This window comes from Heloderma suspectum, chromosome 2 (genome assembly GCF_057233095.1).
Source record: "Heloderma suspectum isolate Gila_16-S chromosome 2, 16-S_ref, whole genome shotgun sequence".
NCBI lineage: Eukaryota > Metazoa > Chordata > Lepidosauria > Squamata > Helodermatidae > Heloderma > Heloderma suspectum.
In genome coordinates this window covers 98,102,620-98,123,098 of record NC_139459.1, presented here as the reverse complement: position 1 = coordinate 98,123,098, position 20,479 = coordinate 98,102,620, and the positions used below count along the sequence as shown (strand labels likewise).

At 42.5% G+C, this 20,479-nt stretch overlaps 1 protein-coding gene across 1 annotated transcript in view; it reads right to left on the bottom strand.

Annotated features, from left to right (window-relative positions):
* Positions 1-3,884: 3,884 nt before the first annotated feature.
* The window catches only part of PRUNE2 (prune homolog 2 with BCH domain), a 192,491-nt gene continuing 175,896 nt past the window's right edge, over positions 3,885-20,479 (bottom strand). Inside the window, exons 12-17 of the mRNA XM_084834268.1 lie at positions 15,643-15,819; positions 10,244-10,346; positions 8,318-8,449; positions 7,974-8,060; positions 6,777-6,875; positions 3,885-3,924 (exon numbers count right to left, since the gene is read on the bottom strand). Coding sequence (XP_084690394.1) covers positions 3,885-3,924; positions 6,777-6,875; positions 7,974-8,060; positions 8,318-8,449; positions 10,244-10,346; positions 15,643-15,819 — 638 coding nt within the window. The remainder of the gene's footprint in view (positions 3,925-6,776; positions 6,876-7,973; positions 8,061-8,317; positions 8,450-10,243; positions 10,347-15,642; positions 15,820-20,479) is intronic.

The window sequence follows — 20,479 nt, the reverse complement described above, 5'->3', positions numbered from 1 at the left end:
GGAGAAAGTTAGCTATGTTTAAATCCCATTGGAATTCATGGGTCTTAAGTTAGTCATTACTCATTTGTCCTATTGACTTCAATGGGATTTAAGCATGGCTAACTTACTCTGTGTTTGAGCCATGATACCATTGGCTCTTTTATGACATCATTTCTTTTGTATTCTGTGGAATAAGGAACTACTACCAGATGTACTTCTTTTGTTTGCTTTTCCTAAACACTGGTGGGCATTTCTTCTAGAGAGATGTTTTCTGAACCAGAAAATGAAATTCAAAACATGCGAAATACTTCTGCTTTTTGATCAAACTATTTCCTATTTGCTATTCAGACCACAAATGAAGGCAAATGAAAATACAACTAGATGAAAGAGTTTGGAATAGATATAAAAGCAGGAGGGGACAAACAACAAGAAGGCTGGGTACACTCCAGAAGTATATAATAAAAATGATATTCCTCAGTGCAAAGCTGCAAATCATGTCCACTCTTGTTGAATTGTTACTAAGTTGATTGGACTAAGACACTTATCGTATCAGCCTGACATTAAGGAATCTTCCTCACATGTGGATAGCACACACTACATAAAAATGTGCCACTGCATATTTATAATGATCTAGACAGCCCCAATGAAAAAGCTAGCTTTTCTCTAAACACAGCCTGAACTACAGTCTAAAAGGAAGCATCTAAGAATTTGGATCCGGAAGAGACTACCTGGAGTTTACCCAGTTCTTCAGTGGCTCTTGCACTGCACGATCATGACACAATACTCAAGCATAATGGCATAATTAATAGTAAATTCTTACTCCTGCTGGACCGAGGTTAATTCTGGCTCATTTGAAAGACAGCTCGCTCTGAAGGCAAGGGAAAATGAAAAACGGTAAACATTTTTCTTCCTCTTATGTTCTCTTTAGACATTTTGGGAAGTAGCTAATTAACTTCAAAGACATGCAAATGTATTGTGGGATAATTTCTCGTGGTCCAAGCTCACTTCAGCAGATACATGAAATGTTCATTTAAGTGCAGGGGTGAAGAACCCTTGGTCTGTGGGTCTAATTGGGCCAGCCAAGCTCTCTGATCCAGCCTGCAGGGCCTCCTGGGTTTCCTCCAGTGCTGGTTGAGTCCCTTTCCCCCTGCTGAGAGAAGCACAGAACTCCATGCCTCTCTCAGCACAGAGAAAGGCTGAAGTGGACAGAGGATGGGGTGATGATGTCAATGGCCATAGCCATGTCCACCAATGTCATCTGGCCTGTGGAGGCTTGGTGGGAAACAATCTGCCCCCCACCACAATAAAAGTGTTCTGCAGCCTGCCTGATTGAGTAGGTGATTAGGTCTACATATTATGATTATACAGCCTTCCCCAGCCTGGTACCTTCCAGATGTTTTGGACTACTACTGCCAGCATTCCTGACCATTGGCCATGCTGGGTGGGGCTGATGAGAGTTGAAGTCCAAAACATCTGGAAGGCCTAAGGTTAGGGGAAGAAGTCTGTTACAGAGAGAAGAAGAAATGCCTCCCCAAAGGCCCACAAAAGTATATACCACAATAAACCTGGTAGTCTTTACGGGTGCCACAAGACTCTTTGTTGTTTGCAACAACAGATTAACATGGCTATTTCTCTAGAATCAGTCAATGTAAGAAGTCACAAGGATGGTGCATACACAATTTACTGAGGTGTGACTAATTTGCACTTTTAAATACATTAACAACCCAGTCCTATGGGCAGTTGCCTTGGAGAAAGCCTTTTTTGTGCTCAGAGGGAGTTACTTTTGCATAAGCATACATAGGATCAGGTTGTAAGGTAGGTATCTTTATACAGTTGCATGTTTAAGGCAGTATGGAAAATGTACTACGTACAAAAAGGTTCTGTACACTAAAATGTGATGCCTTCTTGTATACATCTCCAGTGGCCAGTGCTGCTGTACCAATATTGGTCACCATCACCAGATGCAGTATAGCAGCACAGCACAAAGCTAGAGTATCTCGTAATAGGCTGAAAGACAGCATGGGGGGAGCAACATGGGGCCGAGTTGGCAGATGACCATATGCCTCTATAAAGACTTTCAACTATCATGGAACAAGGTTGTTGCTGCAATCTATCAAACCTTGTATGCAGTCATCATCTGTTGTACTGGGATTGCAGTTGATAGGCAACATGGCAGATTGGCTTTCCTCCACATGTCTTGCATAGGATGCCACTGTAGCTAAACTCCTACAAGCCATTCTAAGCACCATTCAAAGTAGGTCTATCTTTAAAACTGAGCACTAGAGTTCAGCATTGTATCATATGGTCATCCTCTGGCAGTATATTTAAGTTTTTTGAAATGGCTGCTTTGAGCTATAGAGCTGTTGTAATAGTATCATTACTTAACCTCAAGGAAACAAAGATTGGATTTTGGGATTGCTAAAGCTCATGCAATTGTATTGTCAGCCAAAGCACAGCCAAACCACTTTTTGCAACATAAAACTACTTATGGCTGTTGTCTTCAATGTCTTCAATATATGGCTTTCTGACAACAAAATACTATGGTACTATGGACCTCTACTCTTGGTATGTTATGGACCTCTACTCTTGGTATGTTATGGACCTCTACTCTTGGTATGTTATGGACCTCTACTCTTGGTATGTTATGGACTTCTATTGTTCTTCACCATAAAATGGCTACTTATGACAAAATCTTTGAAGTCAGTAGGATTATATTTTCTGGATAATTTCTAGTGAACTTCAGTAGTCCCAGTCTGATTTAGAGTATGTCAGCAGGATCATCTGGTTTTCCACTAGCTAAGTAAATCAGTCTAAATATGTTTGTTAGTTTTACAAAGGTCATTTAAAAAGGATAAAGCCTCTTATGTAAAAAAATCAGTGGAGCAGATCATTTAAGGAATATCTCTCAAGTTGTCAACGGAGCACATATGATTAAGAGGTAAGTTTCACTGAAATCAATGGGACCTGTTTTCAAGTAAACATGTTAAGGATATGTGATGTGGTTGTAATGATCAATTACTGAAGAGGCTTCAGTGGAATTGCTTCAGAGTGATGATGTAGGAAATCAATCTGGCACTCCCTGAAATGCTATGACACAGGACAAGGCTTTCAGTAGATGAACAGGTATTATTTTTCTTGGATGTCAAAACTGAGTGTAAACTGACTGACATGTAAACAAACCAAGGCGCTGGTTTACATGACATCTTCATGTAACAGTTATGACTTGACTGATAATTGCATATAGTTCAATTAGGCTGCAACCCTATACATACTTTCCTGAGTAAGTCCCATAGAACTCAGTGGGGCTTACTTCTCAGTAGACATGTTAAGGATATTGCACTGTTCCCTTTAAAGTAAGAAAATATAATGCCAGTGATTACCAGAATGCTGTCTTACTTTGCTGATGCCTCCCTCAGCTCCTCATCCAGTCTGTGAGTAAAAGTTATTGACGTTTCAGGGGGCGGGGAAAAGAAGAAGCAAGCAGAGCATAAGACAGAAGCAGGGCAAAAGCAGAGCAAAGATCAAGCAAGGTACATGCTTTTAAAATTCTGCACCAATAAAAGATCTTCAATTCAACCTTTGTATCAGTTTCATGTTTCCCATGTTTAGCTTATCCGGAGGCAGGCTTGTAAAGCTAGAAGCATGCGTGCTATACCAAGCTGACAAGGGTGCTTGAACTAAAGAGACTAAAGTTAGCTGCAGAACAGGCCAAGTCAAGGATATTTCCAGTTTAGCATACTTCAGCTATAAATGACTAATCTCAATAGCTCATAAGTAAATTTCCATTACACAGAGCTATGAGAGATTTGTGTGTGCGCCAGCTGTTGGAACCCTATAATGGTTGATTCATCATACATCTTTACTCTGTTAGACACATCAGCACAAGCTGCAGCAGAGCAAGAGTGTTACCTTACTCTTCTCTGAAAGGACCTGTCTTCATCATACCTTTCGAGAGAAAAGTGGGTGAAGGACAAAAACAGATCAGGTCAAATTATATGCAGTTGCCACATTGATCTCAAATGAGTTATTAAAATTAGCAAGAAACCTATTCTCATTGTCAAGTAGAGAGTTACATTTTGAGTTATAGCTGATAAGCGGCAGCAGAAAAGAACCTGCTTGGGATGTCTTGTGCGCTCCTTCTCCTATGATAGCTTTACACATCTGAGATTTCTCCGAACAGGCAAAAGATAAGCAAAGTTTTCATATTCTGAGGGTGAGTTTTGTGTACTTGAACAGCTCTACTGAGTTTAAACTTCAGCCACTAGTAGAACAATGCTTCCTGGACCAACAGAGAAGATCTAGATAGAAGCAGACTTTTGCAAGTGCAGCGGATATGAATGCGGATGTGCATTAAAATGTGCATTTGCATTCACACAGTTGTGCTCATTTGGACCTTATTCAATTGGCTGGAGGCTTGTTTTGATACAAATGGGGGTGCCTGTACACATCCAGGGCTATTATGCAAACAGCTAGAATGGCTAAGGGCCATAGGGTATCCTATCAGAAAATATTCCAACAAGTTAAGGTTCTTTCAAACCCTGATTTGGTGGTCCAAGGACTTGTCAAACTGAGGAGATCCCAGACTTTACCCTTTCAGAAATATGCCATCAGTGTATCTGAAAGGATATACTTTCATTAGATGTGGATATTCTGATGGCGGGTCTATAAGCCCTTATAGCATAGTTCTATCTCACTTGCAGTGCCAATGGGATTGCAGCAAACTAGAGCTCAATGGACACTTCTAGGCATTCGCCCAACCCAGCCAGCATTCACTTGGGTTCATGCTGCTCCCATGGATGGTTTTTAGATGGAATGTAAACAAAATATCTGTTGCCTCAGATCACATTTTCTTGGGCTTTTGCCAACATCTTTTATGATGATGCTTTGTACTATGGAAATATCTTTCTTTACTGTTTGTGAGGGGGGTCTAATTCTTTAATTCTCTAAATTGTGTGGTCCCCCTTTTTAGGCTGCCTGTTTAAAAAAGCATTAAGCAAGTCTCATAGGTATCTGGAAGGACGATGGAGGAAGGGGGAGGGAGGCAGATTGCAGCATTCCTAATCTAGGTCTCCCAAATTGTGCAACATAGCTATTAATATGCAATCAAACAGGGGACTTTGCAAAGACATAAATAAGAAGGAGAAGAAACTAAAAAGAGAAGGTGTCTGTTTTTGCAGAACCCTTGAAGTGTTGGGATATTAATTGTTTTAAGTCTTTTCCCTCAGACTAGCAATTTGCTAGGTGATGAAAATTATTCTTCATCCAAACTTAATTTCATTTACCAAGCAATGGGTCATCCTCATTTGTGACATTTACTATGTCTCTGGTCATCATCCCCTTGCACTATATTGTTTGCCCAACAGGAAGGTATTTACAAGAGAACCTAAGTTCAAGCTACTGCTCTATAATTTTAGCTTCCATTGCCTTTCTCTGAGCGTCTGTTTAAAACCTGGCATGTCTGCATACCTCAAATCAATTACTAGTCTTGCATACACTCCTTATTTCTTTTATGGAAAACACTGGTGCAAGGGGAGCAATACCTGTCCTGGTTGAAGGTGTCTGCAACCTTTTTTTTTTTTACTACTACTGCTATTATGTAGCATTAACATAACACTTTAGATCATTCAAAACACTTCAGATACATTATATCTGCAAGGTATATCAGTATTATTAACCCCATATTAAAATAGGAAGCAGAGAATATGAAATAAAGCCACCTACTTAAAACAATGGCAGAGGTGAGATTTGAAACAGGGACTTCCTTGTTCACAGCTCAAGTCTCTTAGCTTCAGTGCTATATCAGTTCTAATTAACAATCTTAAGGGACAAAAGCTCCCTTTTTTTACACAATATTACTCTGCAGCAAAGTGCATTTGCCTTGTTCAAACCCTCATGTGTTAGGATGAACTGCATGTTACATTATACACGCTTAAAAAAAGAAGCATAAACTGCCCACTTTTCTTTTGAAGAACAAACAGCCAAGGGCCCCTGATCCAGAACATGCTCCTCTTTCAGACTGCACCTTTGGAAGCAAACAGCAGCAGGGAGGGAGGGGACTATTTTTGGCAGGGGTCCCAATCAGGATTGAGAGCAAGTTTCAGATCAGGCTCTGCTTTTTCTTCAGAATAAAACTGGCCAGTTTCAGTGTGCTTTTTAAAATGCATAAATTAACAATGTAATTTGGCCCTTAGCAAGGGATTCTGCACACAAAACCCTGTATAATGCTGAGATAAGAAAATGCCAATTGATTTGTAATGGTGTAGCATCTTCACAAATGACTTCAGCGTCTTCATTTTTCAGTGATGAAGGAAATACAGATTTGAAATAGGAATAAACCTTTCTCAATATTGGCAAGTTACCATATGATTTAAAAAATCTACACCACATTCTATAAATAACATGTCTACTATACTTCATACAAAATTTAGTAAGAGCACCATAGTAAGAATGTTCCCCCATTTCTAGTTTTGCTAATGGACTATGCTAATGAAATTACTGCAACAACAAAACAGCCATTGATTCCTGGATACTTTGTACCATGAGAAACCCAACAGAAATTTTAAACTGAGCTCTTGATTCCTGATAAATTACAATAAATACAAATTATTTCTAATGTGCTCAAGATTCTGCACATAAATCTTCCTAATTTCATTTCTGATTAGAATCTTGTTCTGTAAGTATTAGAAATAATTAATCAGTGAAATCTGGTTTGGAAAGACAAACAAATCTGCCTAAAAGTAACAACCCTCACAGAGATAACATAACTCATCATTACTCTCTGAATGTTCTTCACTTACTTGACAATACTTTCTGGGATATTTACATATTCCATTGGAATGAGTTCACTGAGCTCTGCCAAAGTGCTGACATATTGTATTTTACTGCTGAATTTTGAACTGAAACACAAAAGTACCATTCATTCAGTAAGCAATATAAATTTATTGTACAAATGTACAAGATGCTGCATATCATGATAGTTCTTATGATTCATCCCATGTTCAATAACAAGTAGATGACAGAGCAATCCTATACATGTGAACTCAGAAGCAAGCTCCATTCAGTTCAATGGGACTTATTCCTGGGTAGGTGCATCTAGTATTGCAGCTTGAAATAGCCACTTCTAAGTTTCACATATAAGTTTCCTTGTGGACAACCTTAGATATATACATGTAACTACATGGTGCAGGTCAAACTTAGCATAGATCCCTTTAGGAGTTTGGGATATTTAACTAAGTGTGTTTTGCTAATTTTATTTCTCAGGACAGGGGAGCTGGAGCACAAAGCAGGGAAGCATAAATGTCTAGGCCTATCTCCATTGCTAGGGAAGCTAGGAAATGACCTTAGCAACCCTGGGAGATGATGCATGGCGGGGGTATCGCCTGAAAATTCAAACAGTAGACTTTGAAATTCAAACCCATTGTGGCAGTTAATGCTATTGGCATTGCACTAGAGGTCCCTTACCGTAGCCCAACATAATTTACATTAGTACTAATATCCAGTTGGATACTATATATTGCTTCGTGGGTGTCCAGTGTGTTTTGCGTAGACTAACTCAGTAGTCCTCACATGAACCTTGTAATGTACACCGGTATTACTATTCCCATATTGCAGAAGGGCGGGGGGGGGGGGGTGTGAGACTAAAAGTTAATGACGTACCAAAGGCAGCCTGCAAAGCTCATTGCTGAGATGAAATCTGGATAAGCTTGAATGCTATTTTTTGGTAGAAAGGCAGGGTATAAATCAAATAAATAAATAAGCTCACAGCTCACTCTCTACACCAGCACACTACATCAGCTCTCATACTGCAATAACAGTTTAATGTTATTGTTAATTTAACTAGGAGGTCTTCTGAAGAAATGATTTCATGGCTTCCCTCTTGACAGATTTGCCAGTATTGTGTTCATTTTCCTTCTTCCCTCAATAAAAGCGGTTCTATGCAGGTGGAACTCTAACCATGCACAAGCTCGACACTTTTGAGAATTTGGAACTGATACCTTATAAAAGGCCGTGTCACTGCTAGAATTGTTCTGATAAACCAAGAAGGATGAACAATGATGAAGGATTTCAAATTCTTCCTTAACCTATGTTTGAAAAGAAACATATTTTAAGCTGTTAAAATGTAATGGATTGCCTATGAAAAACGTTCCACTGCCAAGCACAAGATTCATACACTTTTGACATGCCACCACAAATGTAGCATTTTCATAGTGTTTGGTGGCATATCAAAAGATGGATCCTGTGTATATTAGCACATCTAGGGAGAAAAGGGGAGATGGGTTTAACATAACAGGTAGGCCAAAACAGATAATAGGTAGAAAACAAGCAGTGGCCCACACACCGCCTGTCAATCATCTGGTAACATCTTTTCATCCACCCCAGGCCTGGCATCCTTCTCCTTGGTGTCGCTCCATTCAAGTAAACAATCATATAGTCTTCAGCAACCATGAGCTCCAAAGTACTTATTACGTATCTGAACAGAAAAAAGAGCATGAGTGAGAAGTGGGGGAAATGAGTAAAGGTGCTTCCAGATGGAGGGCTCCTAGCAGTACCAGTCAAAAGGCATTGTGCAGCTCTTCCATCTTTCCCTTCTTAACAGAATTTTTTCTGGTAAGAAAAAACACACAGAAAAAGTGGTGGGAAATCACGGGAGGGTTACAAATGGAAGAACATGACATCTGGACTCCCTGTACATTTAGCACAATAAAAACCTTGTCTGGAAGCACCCCTTTAAAAACTTGTTTTTGCACTTAACACCAAAGTAATATCCATCTTATAAAGAATATAAGTAGTATATACAGTAGTATAAACAGCGTAAACAATAACTGAAGTTTTCAAAAACATAACCTGTAATCAGTAGGGCTCCACTAGTACAGATGCCATTATAACCACACGCTAAGTAACTCCACACCACAGGCCAAACTTAGCATAGAACCCTTTAGGAGTTTGGGATATTTAACCAAGGGGGTTGTGCTAATCTTATTCCTCAGGAGAGGGGAGCTGGAACACAAAGCGGGGAAGCATAACTGTCTAGGCATACCTCCATTGCCAGGGAAGCTAGGAAATGACTTTAGCAACCCTGGGACATGATGCATGGCAGGGGTGTAGCCTGGAAATTCAAACAGAAGACTTGTCCGCTGCCCTGTGCTTCATCCACCATATGGGCTGCATTTGAGACTGAAGTTTTACTACTGCAGTAAGGTGGTTTATGATTTCAGCACTGGAAAGCTAGAGGCAGCTCAAGGAAGCCATTCCTTCATTCAAAATAGGCCAGGGCTCAATATTTACTTGTCACTGGTGACAAGGGAATCACTTCCCCATTGTTTCTTCCCATATCATAATTTGAATGCAAGAAACTCAAGAGTAGGGCAGAAGCACTGGCGGGGGGATCTCAGGAGCTTCACTTTGAATTCAGTTAGGATGGCTCTTCTCATCCGATGCCACTCCTCCCATACAGTTCCTCCCTTCCTAAATTACCCAAGTGGCTTAGGAAGAGACAACAGAGAAGCGGCTCCCATGCCAATATATTGGATTCCAGGGTTGATTATCTTCAGTTATAGGTATAAGCTACCGAGAATAATAATTAAGCTGGACCTACTTAGACAAAATTGAGTGTGTGCATTGAATCTAGTCATCCCCATAGTAACTGGGGGCCTATTTATGTGACATCTGGGCACACCTGAGAACCTTGTGCATGCTACTTCATAGTTGGTGGTGGGCCAGTCATGTGTATCCACTGACATACAATGGATACAGCTTTGGAGAAGCCACCACAAACAGTTTTCTGATGTTTGATGGTGTGCTAAAAGCTGGATCCTGCATCTAGCGGATGGCCAAGATCTGGAAGATGGTTTCACTGGCTTTATGTCCTTGCTAATATAAGAATAATCCTTTAAATACTAGCAGTTAGGGAAACTCCCCTTCATCATTAGCAGTGAAACAAAACAAAACATACCTAAAGCTAAAGGAAACCAAAAGAGTTATCACTGTTGATTTTGGCCTGTCAGCTTTGGGTAACTTCAGCCTGAAACAGCATAGACTTATGATCAACCTTGGAGAATAGTCACAGTAGGAGGTGAACCTGGCTAGTTGGTTTTCATTTTATTTTTCTTTCCATGTACAAACCAAATACCTGCTTCACTGCAATGTATTAGAAGTCAAAGAAAGATATTCCTGAGGCCCCAGGTCACCTTTAAATCCCCAACTTATCTCTTAATTAAACAGTGGTTAACTACAAAGACTTGACCACATTACTCCCATCACTCACAGGAAAAGGTTTTCCATGACATAGTTGTAATCAGTTCGGCTGCTGTCTGGTAGAAAACATGCAGCAAACACAATGATGGCATTTAGACCATCACCATAGTATCCTGTGGAGCAAACAAAAATGCATTTGTGTCTCACAAAAGATTCTTAACAGGACAAAGTCAAGAACACAATCAGGCAGTCCTCACAGACAGTGCCAGCTCCAGGTTTTTGAGGATCTTTGGGCAAGACACCCTCAGTGGGCCCCTTCCTCAGTGAGCCTACTTCCTCATCTCCATGGTCACCAGGTGCTATTGCTCCTCATCCTCTTTCTCATCACTGCTACCACTTGCTTGCTAGACAGGTTGAGAGTCAGTGAGTGAGTAGGCCGCGGCATCTCCAGCTCCGCCTTCTCACCACCACTGCTGTCTGGGCCAGATTGAGGGGCAGTTGAAAAAGCAGGTCGCTATATTGAAGAGGAGGAGCAACTCCAAGGGGATCTTGTCAGTGGTCCCCTACTAGGGGGTGGATCATCAGCCTGACCATGCCTGTCCTTGACACCAAATTGTAGCTCTGCTGCACGTATCTGCACTACACTGTATTATAGAGATCGATATAGAAATATAATCTTAAGAGACAGCATGAAGTGTGCCAGATTGCCATGGTCAAGTCTCAGATACTCTAATTGTTTCCGCTCACAACAATTTATTTGTAGTGGGCAAGAAAGCCACAAAAACTACAGGTCTTTAAAACAATACAGAGTTGCAAATGAATGGCTGGCTTAAGTCTTTTTTTAGCCTTAAGGCACTGCAGGCTTTTAAGATGGCCTTGAAAACATTACTTTATTGTGGCCATCTCTTGATATGACTGCTGCTGTTGCTCTTACTGCCGTTGTCGTTGTTGCTGGTTTTATTGTTGGTTTTTATTGTTGTTGTTTTTAATGTTTGTATTGCTTTTAATATTTTAACTGTTTTTATGTATTTTATTGCTGTAAGCCGCCTTGGGAGGTCTTCTGCTCTGAAAGGTGGCCAAGAAATGTTTTAAATTAAAAAAAAAAATTAAGCCTTAACTAACTCAAAATTCCATCTCCCTCAGAAGAGTGTGCTGTATCAGGGCCAAAATCAGCCTGTTCTGGGATGGGGCTTACTTGCTTACCCTTCTCTCCTGGTCTGGGCTTACCTAGTGGCAGTGGCAGGCAGCTGTGAGCAGACTGCCATTTAAAACTGCCCACAACATCCCATTGTGAGACACCATCTTGGGGCATTGTTGGTATTTCAGATGGCAGACATATTGGAGCTACTGGCCACAGATCAAAGTGCCGCCGCCACACACCATTACTACTGGCAAGCCAGTCAGGAGTGGCCCACCAGAGAGAACTTTGCTGGGGCAAGGGGGTAGATGGCCTCCCATTTTGAGCTTTCCCTGTACAGCCTTGGCATTCAACCACAGGAAAGATTGCCCCTAAAGAACAAACCCTTATGATTTAACTTGAGGGTCCCATAATATCCTCATATGTGGTGTAAGGCCATTTTACAGCAGAAGCTGCCCAGCTTTGCCACACCGTGTGAACCGTCTCCCTGGGGGAACTGATATTGTGCCTTTTCTAAAAAGCTCCAGCCTAGAAAATTATTTAATTTGCAAAGCCTGATAAGGTTGCATCTTGGAAGTAGATGGATTGAGAGAACAAAAGAAAAGAAAGGTCTGTGCATAAAGAGCTGCTCCCAGATGTGGAAGCCTTGGACTCCTCCCATTCTGCTATGCCCATGTGAGTCCCAGGGCATCATCATGAGACAGTTCACCCATGAGTCAACCCCCAACTATTACCTAGGCCTCTGTGAAACCACTGTCAGGCTCACATGGAGAACCCATTTGTATGAATCAGTGTCTCCACATGGGTGGTATAGTCATAGCAGCTCAATTCCTTTGACAGTGAAGGCATTTTTTGCTCAAGCCACTGCCATTGCATGAATTGTACTGATCACCCACTAGAATACCACCCGCTGGAAGGAGCTGTTTCACAGAAGTGGTACCTCCATGTGAGTATAGTCCAGCTAGGAGCCACCTCACATATGAACCTCAGCTTCAATTCAGTACCTATAAAATGGAAATATTAGTGGCCAACCTCACATGGTTATCATGAGGTCACAGAGACTAATGCTTCTAACACACACTGCAAATTAGCTGGAGCTAGTGCAGAATGCAGCAGCTTGGCTGTTGTCAGGAGCTGCCCCTTTTCAGCATGCAACTCCTTTGCTGACGGAAGTGCACTAGCTGCCTATTCGCTACCGGGCCAGGTTGAAGGTTTTAGTACTCATGTACAAAGCCCTAAACAACTCGGGACCAGGATACCCGAGAGAGTGCCTTCTCTACCAACCTGATCAGTCACTGAGGTCATCGGAGGGCTTGCTCCTGGTGCTTCAACGTGAACCTATGGCCTGGTTGGAGTCCACTAGGAAAAGAGCATTCAGCATGGTGGCCCCCTTCCTGTGGAATTCCCTGGCTTTGGAGGTCAAGCAGCACCAACGTTGTGTTGTTTTTGGTGCCTCCTGAAGACATTGCTACTTTGAGAGGCCTTCCCTGAGTGACCTGCTGCAGTTTATTAAATTCAGAACCTGTTTTTTAAAAAATGTTTTGTTTTAATTATGGGGTTTTATTCTTTTACCTTGTTGTGCACCACTGCGAAATCGTTGATGTGGAGCAGTATATAAATATTGTAAAATAAATAAATAAATAAATAAAATTAGGAATTCTATATAAATGCTAAATTGTAGCAATAAAGAAGATGTGGGAGCAGGATACAGAGAATGATACCATGAATTGAAACTGTCACTTGCCATGGTGTATGCCCAAGCATCCAGAGGGAAGAACTTCCCACATTTGGAAAACGTCTGCTTAGTGCAGGGGTGGGCAACCTTGTGGCCCTCCCAATGTTTTGGCCTACAACTCCCATCAGCCAATATCTGGAGGGCCACAAGCCAGCATAGCCAATGATGAGGAATCATGGGAGTAATAGGCCAAAATATCTGGAGGGCCACAAGCAAGTGCAACGTCCTAGCACATCCAAGTCCCAGGTGGGAGTAGATTGGAGGATGAATCTGAGGCTTCAAACCACTTTGTGCACCATCTTCTCTGCCATCATGCTGGCTCCACAACTAGTTGAAGGACCTTATTTTAAGGGACTGATTACTGATATTTACTGTAATTTTTTGACACATTTGTAGTTTGGGGGTGATCTTGGATCCAGAACTGTCACTTGAGGCACAGGTGAACTCAGTGGCACGGAGCACTTTTTATCAGCTTAGGCTGGTATACCAACTACGCCCTTATCTGGACAGAGATCACCTAGCTACAGTTATCCATGCTCTGATAACTTCTTGCCTGGATTACTGCAATGCGTTATACGTGGGGCTGCCTTTGAAAATGGTCCGGAAACTTCAGCTGGTCCAAAATAGGGCAGCAGGATTGTTAACAGGGACTGGCCAGTGAGCTCATATTACGCCACTACTTTTTCAGCTGCACTGACTGCCAGTCCATTTCCGGGCCCAATTCAAAATGCTGGTATTAACATTCAGAGCCCTTAACGGCTTGGGGCCAGGTTATCTGAAGGATCACCTCCTCCCATATGTGCCTGCCTGGACCTTAAGATCATCCTCAGCGGCCCTTCTCCATGAGCCCCTGCCAAAGGAAGTGAGGCGGGTGGCTACTGGAAAGGAGGGTTTTTTCTGCTGTGGCGCCCCGGCTGTGGAATGAGCCCCCTAGTAAGGTTTGCTTGGCACGTACACTGTATCCTTTCTGGCGCCAGGTGAAGACCTTTTTATTTTCCCTGGCATTTTAGCATTTTAGCTGTCTAGACTTTTAGCTTTGCTGTTTTAAATGTGTATTTTAAATCCCTGCACTGCTGCTAGGTTTTATTCTGGTTGTATTATTATACTGTGGTTTTAATGTTCTATATGTTTTATATTGTTTTATTGTGTGCTGTTTGGTTTTAATTTTTGTGAACCGCCCAGAGAGCTTCGGCTATTGGGTGGTATAGAAATGAAATGAAACAAACAAACAAACACGGAGGCAGGTGCCAGTTTTTTATCAAATCATATAGGTCCACTCCACAGTTGAACAACATTTCTTCCAAACAGAAGTAAGGAGGAAATATTCTAAACTCAGTATTCACTGAGGCTTAAACAGGAATTTCATTAAGAAAACCACAAATAAATATAGACTTAAAATAGATAAAAGTATGAACAGATGGATTACACTAAAGGGTCATACTGAAGGGTTTTTTAACTTCCACTTTGTGTAAAGCTGTGAGGGGTATTTCTTTGCTTATATAAATGAGAAAATCGCCAGGGACTCACAGTGCAATTGCTGTCATAGGTCCTTCCTTCTAATCGGCTCTGAGCCTGGCGTAACCTGTACATTTTGGCAGATGTGTCACTACAGTTACACAGGCCCTCTTTAATGGCCCCAGTTTGTAATCCCAAATAAGGCCAAATAATGATGTGTAATGTGGCATTTCTTTAGTCACATACAACAGAAAGCAATTCTAAAGAGCCACTGGAATATATTGTTTCATGCTGTTATGGTTATTAATTCAGTGCTAAAATTAAAGTTGCCAGGTTTAATCATGGTTGTTTGCCTGGAAGCCGTTCCCTCTTATCCCAGTCAGGTGGGAACTGGTGAGGGCTACTCAGTGGGGCTCCCTGCGCATGCTCAAGAATACTCTGTTATTAGCTCACACGTTCCAGGACTAAATTGTAGCACCAGAAAGAGTTCCCAAGCCTAGGCCTGGTCCACACTGGCTCTTCTGCCCCTTTCCTTGCCCAGACTCTTTGTCCACCCCTCCTCCCCCTACCTACTATATGGCAAAATTGATTCCTGCTTGCTACAGCCAGTGGAAGTGGAAGGTGAGCAAGGAGACCAAAAGGAGAACAGGAGACAAGAAAAGTTGTGGCGCATTGTCTCCTATTTCCCTGGTACTATGAAGAGTGTATGCAGCATCTCCAGGATGTGACCTAGCAATCCCACAGGGAGAAGGAGGACGGCATGCCTGTCATCCTGAATCCATATACCCTGCTCCAGAAAAAGTGAATCGTGTCCAATGAATGAAGGTTACAACTTTGTTTTTAGTCAAGATACAACATAAGATAACTAAAAACAAAAAGGTATGCAGTTTCTTAGAGTAAATTTTGACTACTTTTGCTGGCAGACAGTAAGAAATAATCTCAGTATCAACTCAAGTGAGTCAATTGCTCCTGCAATATTCAAACCCTAGGGATGTACTATGAGCATTGAGTAGTTACTTTTCTCTGTGTTCTCATTTCATTCCTGTGGCATAGGAGTATTTACAAAAAGAGTATCTTCCACATTTTGGGAAATACATTTTTGCTCCATACTTGTCTAACAAGAGATTTGGATTTTTCCTACCTCCATGAGAAATGACCTTTTTATAAGGTTCAATAGCTTTCATATCAATCCTCTGTTCCTGGTCTCCAATGACAACGGTTCTCCATAACCTGTTGTCCTCACGTTCTTCCTCAGCAGTATATTCTGGGATGGATTCAGTTTCTTCCTGAGGAGCTTCTGTAATGGCTGGCTGCTCTTCTGAAAAAAAAAAAAAAGATTAAAGTGGCAGGTATCAATGACACCTGCAGAAACACCACCACTCAAATATGTTCTTAGTTCCAAGACTGTACACTGGGGCTATCACTTTGAAATCAGTTCTGCCATGAACTTAATAATGCTAGTGTCAGACTATGCTCACTGAATTTAGATCAGAATATTGCCATGTAAAATATTATTGACCAGACCGACATCCCCCTCTTTCTATCATTTTACTGTGGTAGTTTACATCTGCAAGATACTTAGAGCTACCACTATTTAATTGCAAGTTATTTAGGCAACCCATCCAAATATAAGGATGCATAGCCAAGTGTCCTTTGGACACTTTCTCCCAAACCCTGTTGTGGCACGCTATTTTTGTTGTTGTTGCACCAGCATGTCCAAATGGTCCAGAAGTACATGTTCTTAATTCTTGGGGTAGATATTTGCACTCTTTAACAGCACTGTGCACATACTCCTGCCAATGCAAGTGAGTGAACAATGCCAGTGGTTTGTTTTTTTAAGGTACTGTTATGGTGCATACTGCAGTGCAAATAGGAGAGGGTTTTGATGGAAAGGAATTGAGATGAACAACAAATCCCTGCAGCACACAATACTACGTTCACACACATGCACAAAAAAGATCCCAAAACAACATTACAGGACAGCGTAATGGCAATTTCAGGAATGTGTACCAGCTTTTCATGGCAACACTTTACAAACAATATTAAAGAGGAAGAAGCAAAGAAAGTGGATTGCTAAAACAAAAGAAAGAGAAAGGGCTATGGGTGCTTCCAGACCGACAGCTCCTAGCATGACAAATTAAAAGACATTGTGCATCTATTCTGTCTTTTCTTCCTAAATGGATTTGTGGAAAGAAAAAAGAGGGAAGAGGGAAAACATGGAAGGGTTACGAGTAGAAGGCATCATCATCTGGACTCCCTCCCCACCCCCCACCCCACTGGCACTGGTAAAATTCTGTGAATAAGGGAGGGCGATTGCACAAGAAAAGCTTCATCTGGAAGCACCCTAGGAGGTAAATTCAGAGAACCAGAGGAAAAGACATCTGAATGCAGCTGAGCAACAAAACATACTGCTTAGGGAGGCTGAAGAATCTTCTTTTCTAGAGGTTTTAATTAGAAAAATAGAGGTTAAAGAGCAAATGTATCATAATGTTTGTGTGAGTGTATTCTGCAATCCCCCTGAACTCTCTCCACTTTTCTCCTTTTACCTTCAACACTTCTTTAAGTTTGGAGAAAACATGGATACTAAATTCATCCCAACAGCAGTTGAGGATCTTTGTTTTGTTTTTTTTAGATACTGCTTTTAGGGATGTACGAAAGTCACTTACCTTTTCGCGGATTCTGTTCATGGCGGGGGGGAGGCGTTCCGTCCCTCCCCCCAGAATATTCGACGGGGGGGAGGCGATCCGGTCCTCCCCCCCCGGAATCCTGAACGGCCAGCTGTGCTCTGCGGCGGCTCCGTGGAGCAGCTGGCCAAGCCCAGGCCAGGGCCGTCCGCAGCCGGATTTCCGGCCGCGGAGGGCTCTGGGTAAAAAAAAAAAAGTGTACGCAAATGGCGGTGGCTACGGCCGCCGCCATTTGCATTCCTTATTTTTCGCCATCTTAGTCTACGTAAATATTTACGTAGACTAAGACAAAGAAAAGAAAGGGGAATGGAAATAGCATACTGGGTGCTATTTGCGTTCCCCTTTCTTGTCTTCGTCTTAGTCTACGTAAATATTTACGTAGACTAAGACGGCGAAAAATAAGGAATGCAAATGGCGGCGGCCGTAGCTGCTGCCATTTGCATATGCGTTTTTTTTTTTTTTACCCAGACGTGATAGGCTACATAAGTCTTTACGCAGCCTATCATGTCTATGGGGGGAAACAAAAGAAAAAAACACAGACTGCAAATGGTGGCGGCGGCAGCCGGTCGGAAGACCAGCTGCCGCCACCGCCGAAGCTGCTGCTGGAGCCGCCGCCATCCGAAACATCCGCCCCAGGTAAGTCTCTTCTTAATCCCAGAACTAATCCCAGATGAGAGACCTGGATATATAATGTTTATTCCTTGAATTACCACTAGATAACTCATAGGACATAACAAAAGATGGACACCAGCAACTTTGAGCCTAAAATAAAGGTTTGCTTGAGTTGTGGCTGAATACGCCACATGTTATTAGACTGACAGTAGCCGCAGGACCATACAGTTATGTAGAGGAACATATGGCACAAAACAAAGCTATCCTTATTTAACCTGCACATCTGGCTATCTAGTAGTACTTACTGTGTCGCTCCCAGAAAATGAGACACACAAAATAGTCTCTATGTATGTCAAAGCCTGGAGAAGAATGGATGAATTTCAAGTTGTGGGGCCTGAGGATGTGGACAAGGTGTTTGATAAGGTTCAGCCAATGACATGTTTCCTCAACCCTTGCACTTTGTGGCTAATTACATCTCACAAGGAGGGGACAGGTGGCTGGGTCAAGGAGTTAGTCAACTCTTCTCTTAGGAAGTGGTCCCAGCTGCCTTAAAGGAGGTGGTGGTGCAACCACTCCTGAAGAAAACATCACTGGACCCAGAAGATGTTAATAATTATAGGCCAATGACAAATGTCATTGAGCAGGGGGTTGGACTCGATGGTCTTGTAGGCCCCTTCCAATCCTACTATTCTATGATTCTATGTTCCCTTCCTCAGCAAGGTTCTTGAACATGTTGCAGCTGACCACATCCAGGCTCTCTTGGATAAGAATGATTTTCTGAGTCCATTTCAATTGGGCCTGGTTACAGCATAGAAACAGCCTTGGTTGCCCTGTGGGATGACCTCTGTCAGGAGCGAGACAGGGGAAATGTAAGCGTGTTGATTCATCTTGATCTCTCAGTGGCTTTTGATACCATTGACCATGGTATCCTTCTGGAGCATCTGTCAGAGTTAGGTGTGGGTGGGACCACTTCGTGGTGGCTCCCTGTTACTTGGATGGATGTTTGTGGAAGGTGGTACTGCAGGATTTCTGCTAGACTCTGTGACATCTTTGTTTCAGGGTCCCACAAGGTTCCATCTTGTCCCCCGTGCTGTCTAATATTACATGAAAGTATTGGCTGAGGTCATTCAGGGATTTGGAATGTGTTATCTTTAGTATGGAGATGACATGAAGCTCTATTTCTTCTTCTCCTCAGAGCCAGGTGAGGCTTGGGGGTGATGGACTGAAGGTTGGATGGATGGCTGACAAACTGAAGCTCAATCCAGCCAGAGCAGATGCACTAGTAGTGGATTGTTCCTCAGACTGGATGAGTGGGAAGTGGGATTCAACCTGTTCTAGATGGGGCTACACTCCACCTGAAAGATTAGGTAGGTAGATTGAGGGTGCTCCCATATCCATCGCTGTCATTAGAGGCTCGAGTGGCCTCTGTGGCTCAGAGCAGCTTTTACCAGGTTCAGCTGGTATCCCAGGTACAAACCTATTTGGAGGTGACAGCCCAGCTGCAGTGATTCATGCCCTGGTAACCTGCCATTTGGACTGTTGTATTGCACTGTATGTGGGGCTGCTTTTGAAGATGGTCCGGAAACTTCAGCTAGTGCAAAATATGGTTGTGACAAGTCTAACCAGGAAAACATGTTATGATCATATTACACCTGTCCTCTCTCACCTGCACTGGCTCACATCACAACACATACACACATGAATTAGCTTGATGTCTACATGAGCCTTCCTCAACCTGGTGCCCTCCCAATTTTGGACTACAACTCCCATCATCCCTGACCATTGGTCATGCTGACTGGGGCTTATGGAAATTGAAGTCCAAAACACCTGGAGGACGCCAGGTTAGGGAAGGCTTGTTGACACTGACTGGAAGCTGCTCTCCAGGGTTTCATTCAGAGAGGAGTCCTTTCTAACCCTGCTTGGAGATGCCAGAGACTGAAATAGGGACCTCCAACGTATTACCCATGTGTTCCATCACTAGGTTATGACCCTTTGATTAGGTGGTATAACAATAGCGATATATTGCTTTGTCAAGTCTACTATATGAAGGGCTTTGTCCTCTATAGACAATTCAGTCGAAGGCTTTGCAGTGCATGTGGAATCCTACAGAATGCCTAAGGCAGCCCCCAGCTGATCCCTTAAAGCAGGGGTGCAGAATCTCAGGCCAGGAGCCCAATCAGGCCTGCCTGAGGTCCCAATCTAGCCCTAGATGCCCCTGCTCCTCCCATTGGCCCCACCCCCTTTCCCCTGTCCACCAATCATTTTGTAATTTCTTGGATTTGTGCAGTTTTTCCCCCAATTCTAAAAGGCTGAAATGTCTCTTTTAAGGCTTAGTTCCTGGCAGTAAGGGCTTTAAGCTAAAATATGCTGGTATTTTTGGCCCTGCCAATTTGCCTTCAACCCAGCCCCCTTTTGCCTTCAACCTCCCCTACCCACCACTGGAATGCAGCCCACCGAGCTCCACTGAAATGGAAAGAGGTTCAACAACCCTGCCTTAAAGCAAGTAGCAGTTTGCAGAATGATCGGGACGGTGGTGGTGATCTGTGAAAATGCACCCAAAAGAATGTCAGCAGGTGCAGCTTTCTTCACCCCTGCCCAAGAAGATTTACCTGCCAAAATGGTTTTTCCTAAGCAGCAATTAAAGGCAGAGGTGTTCTCTCTCTTCTACTGAAAGCAGTCTTG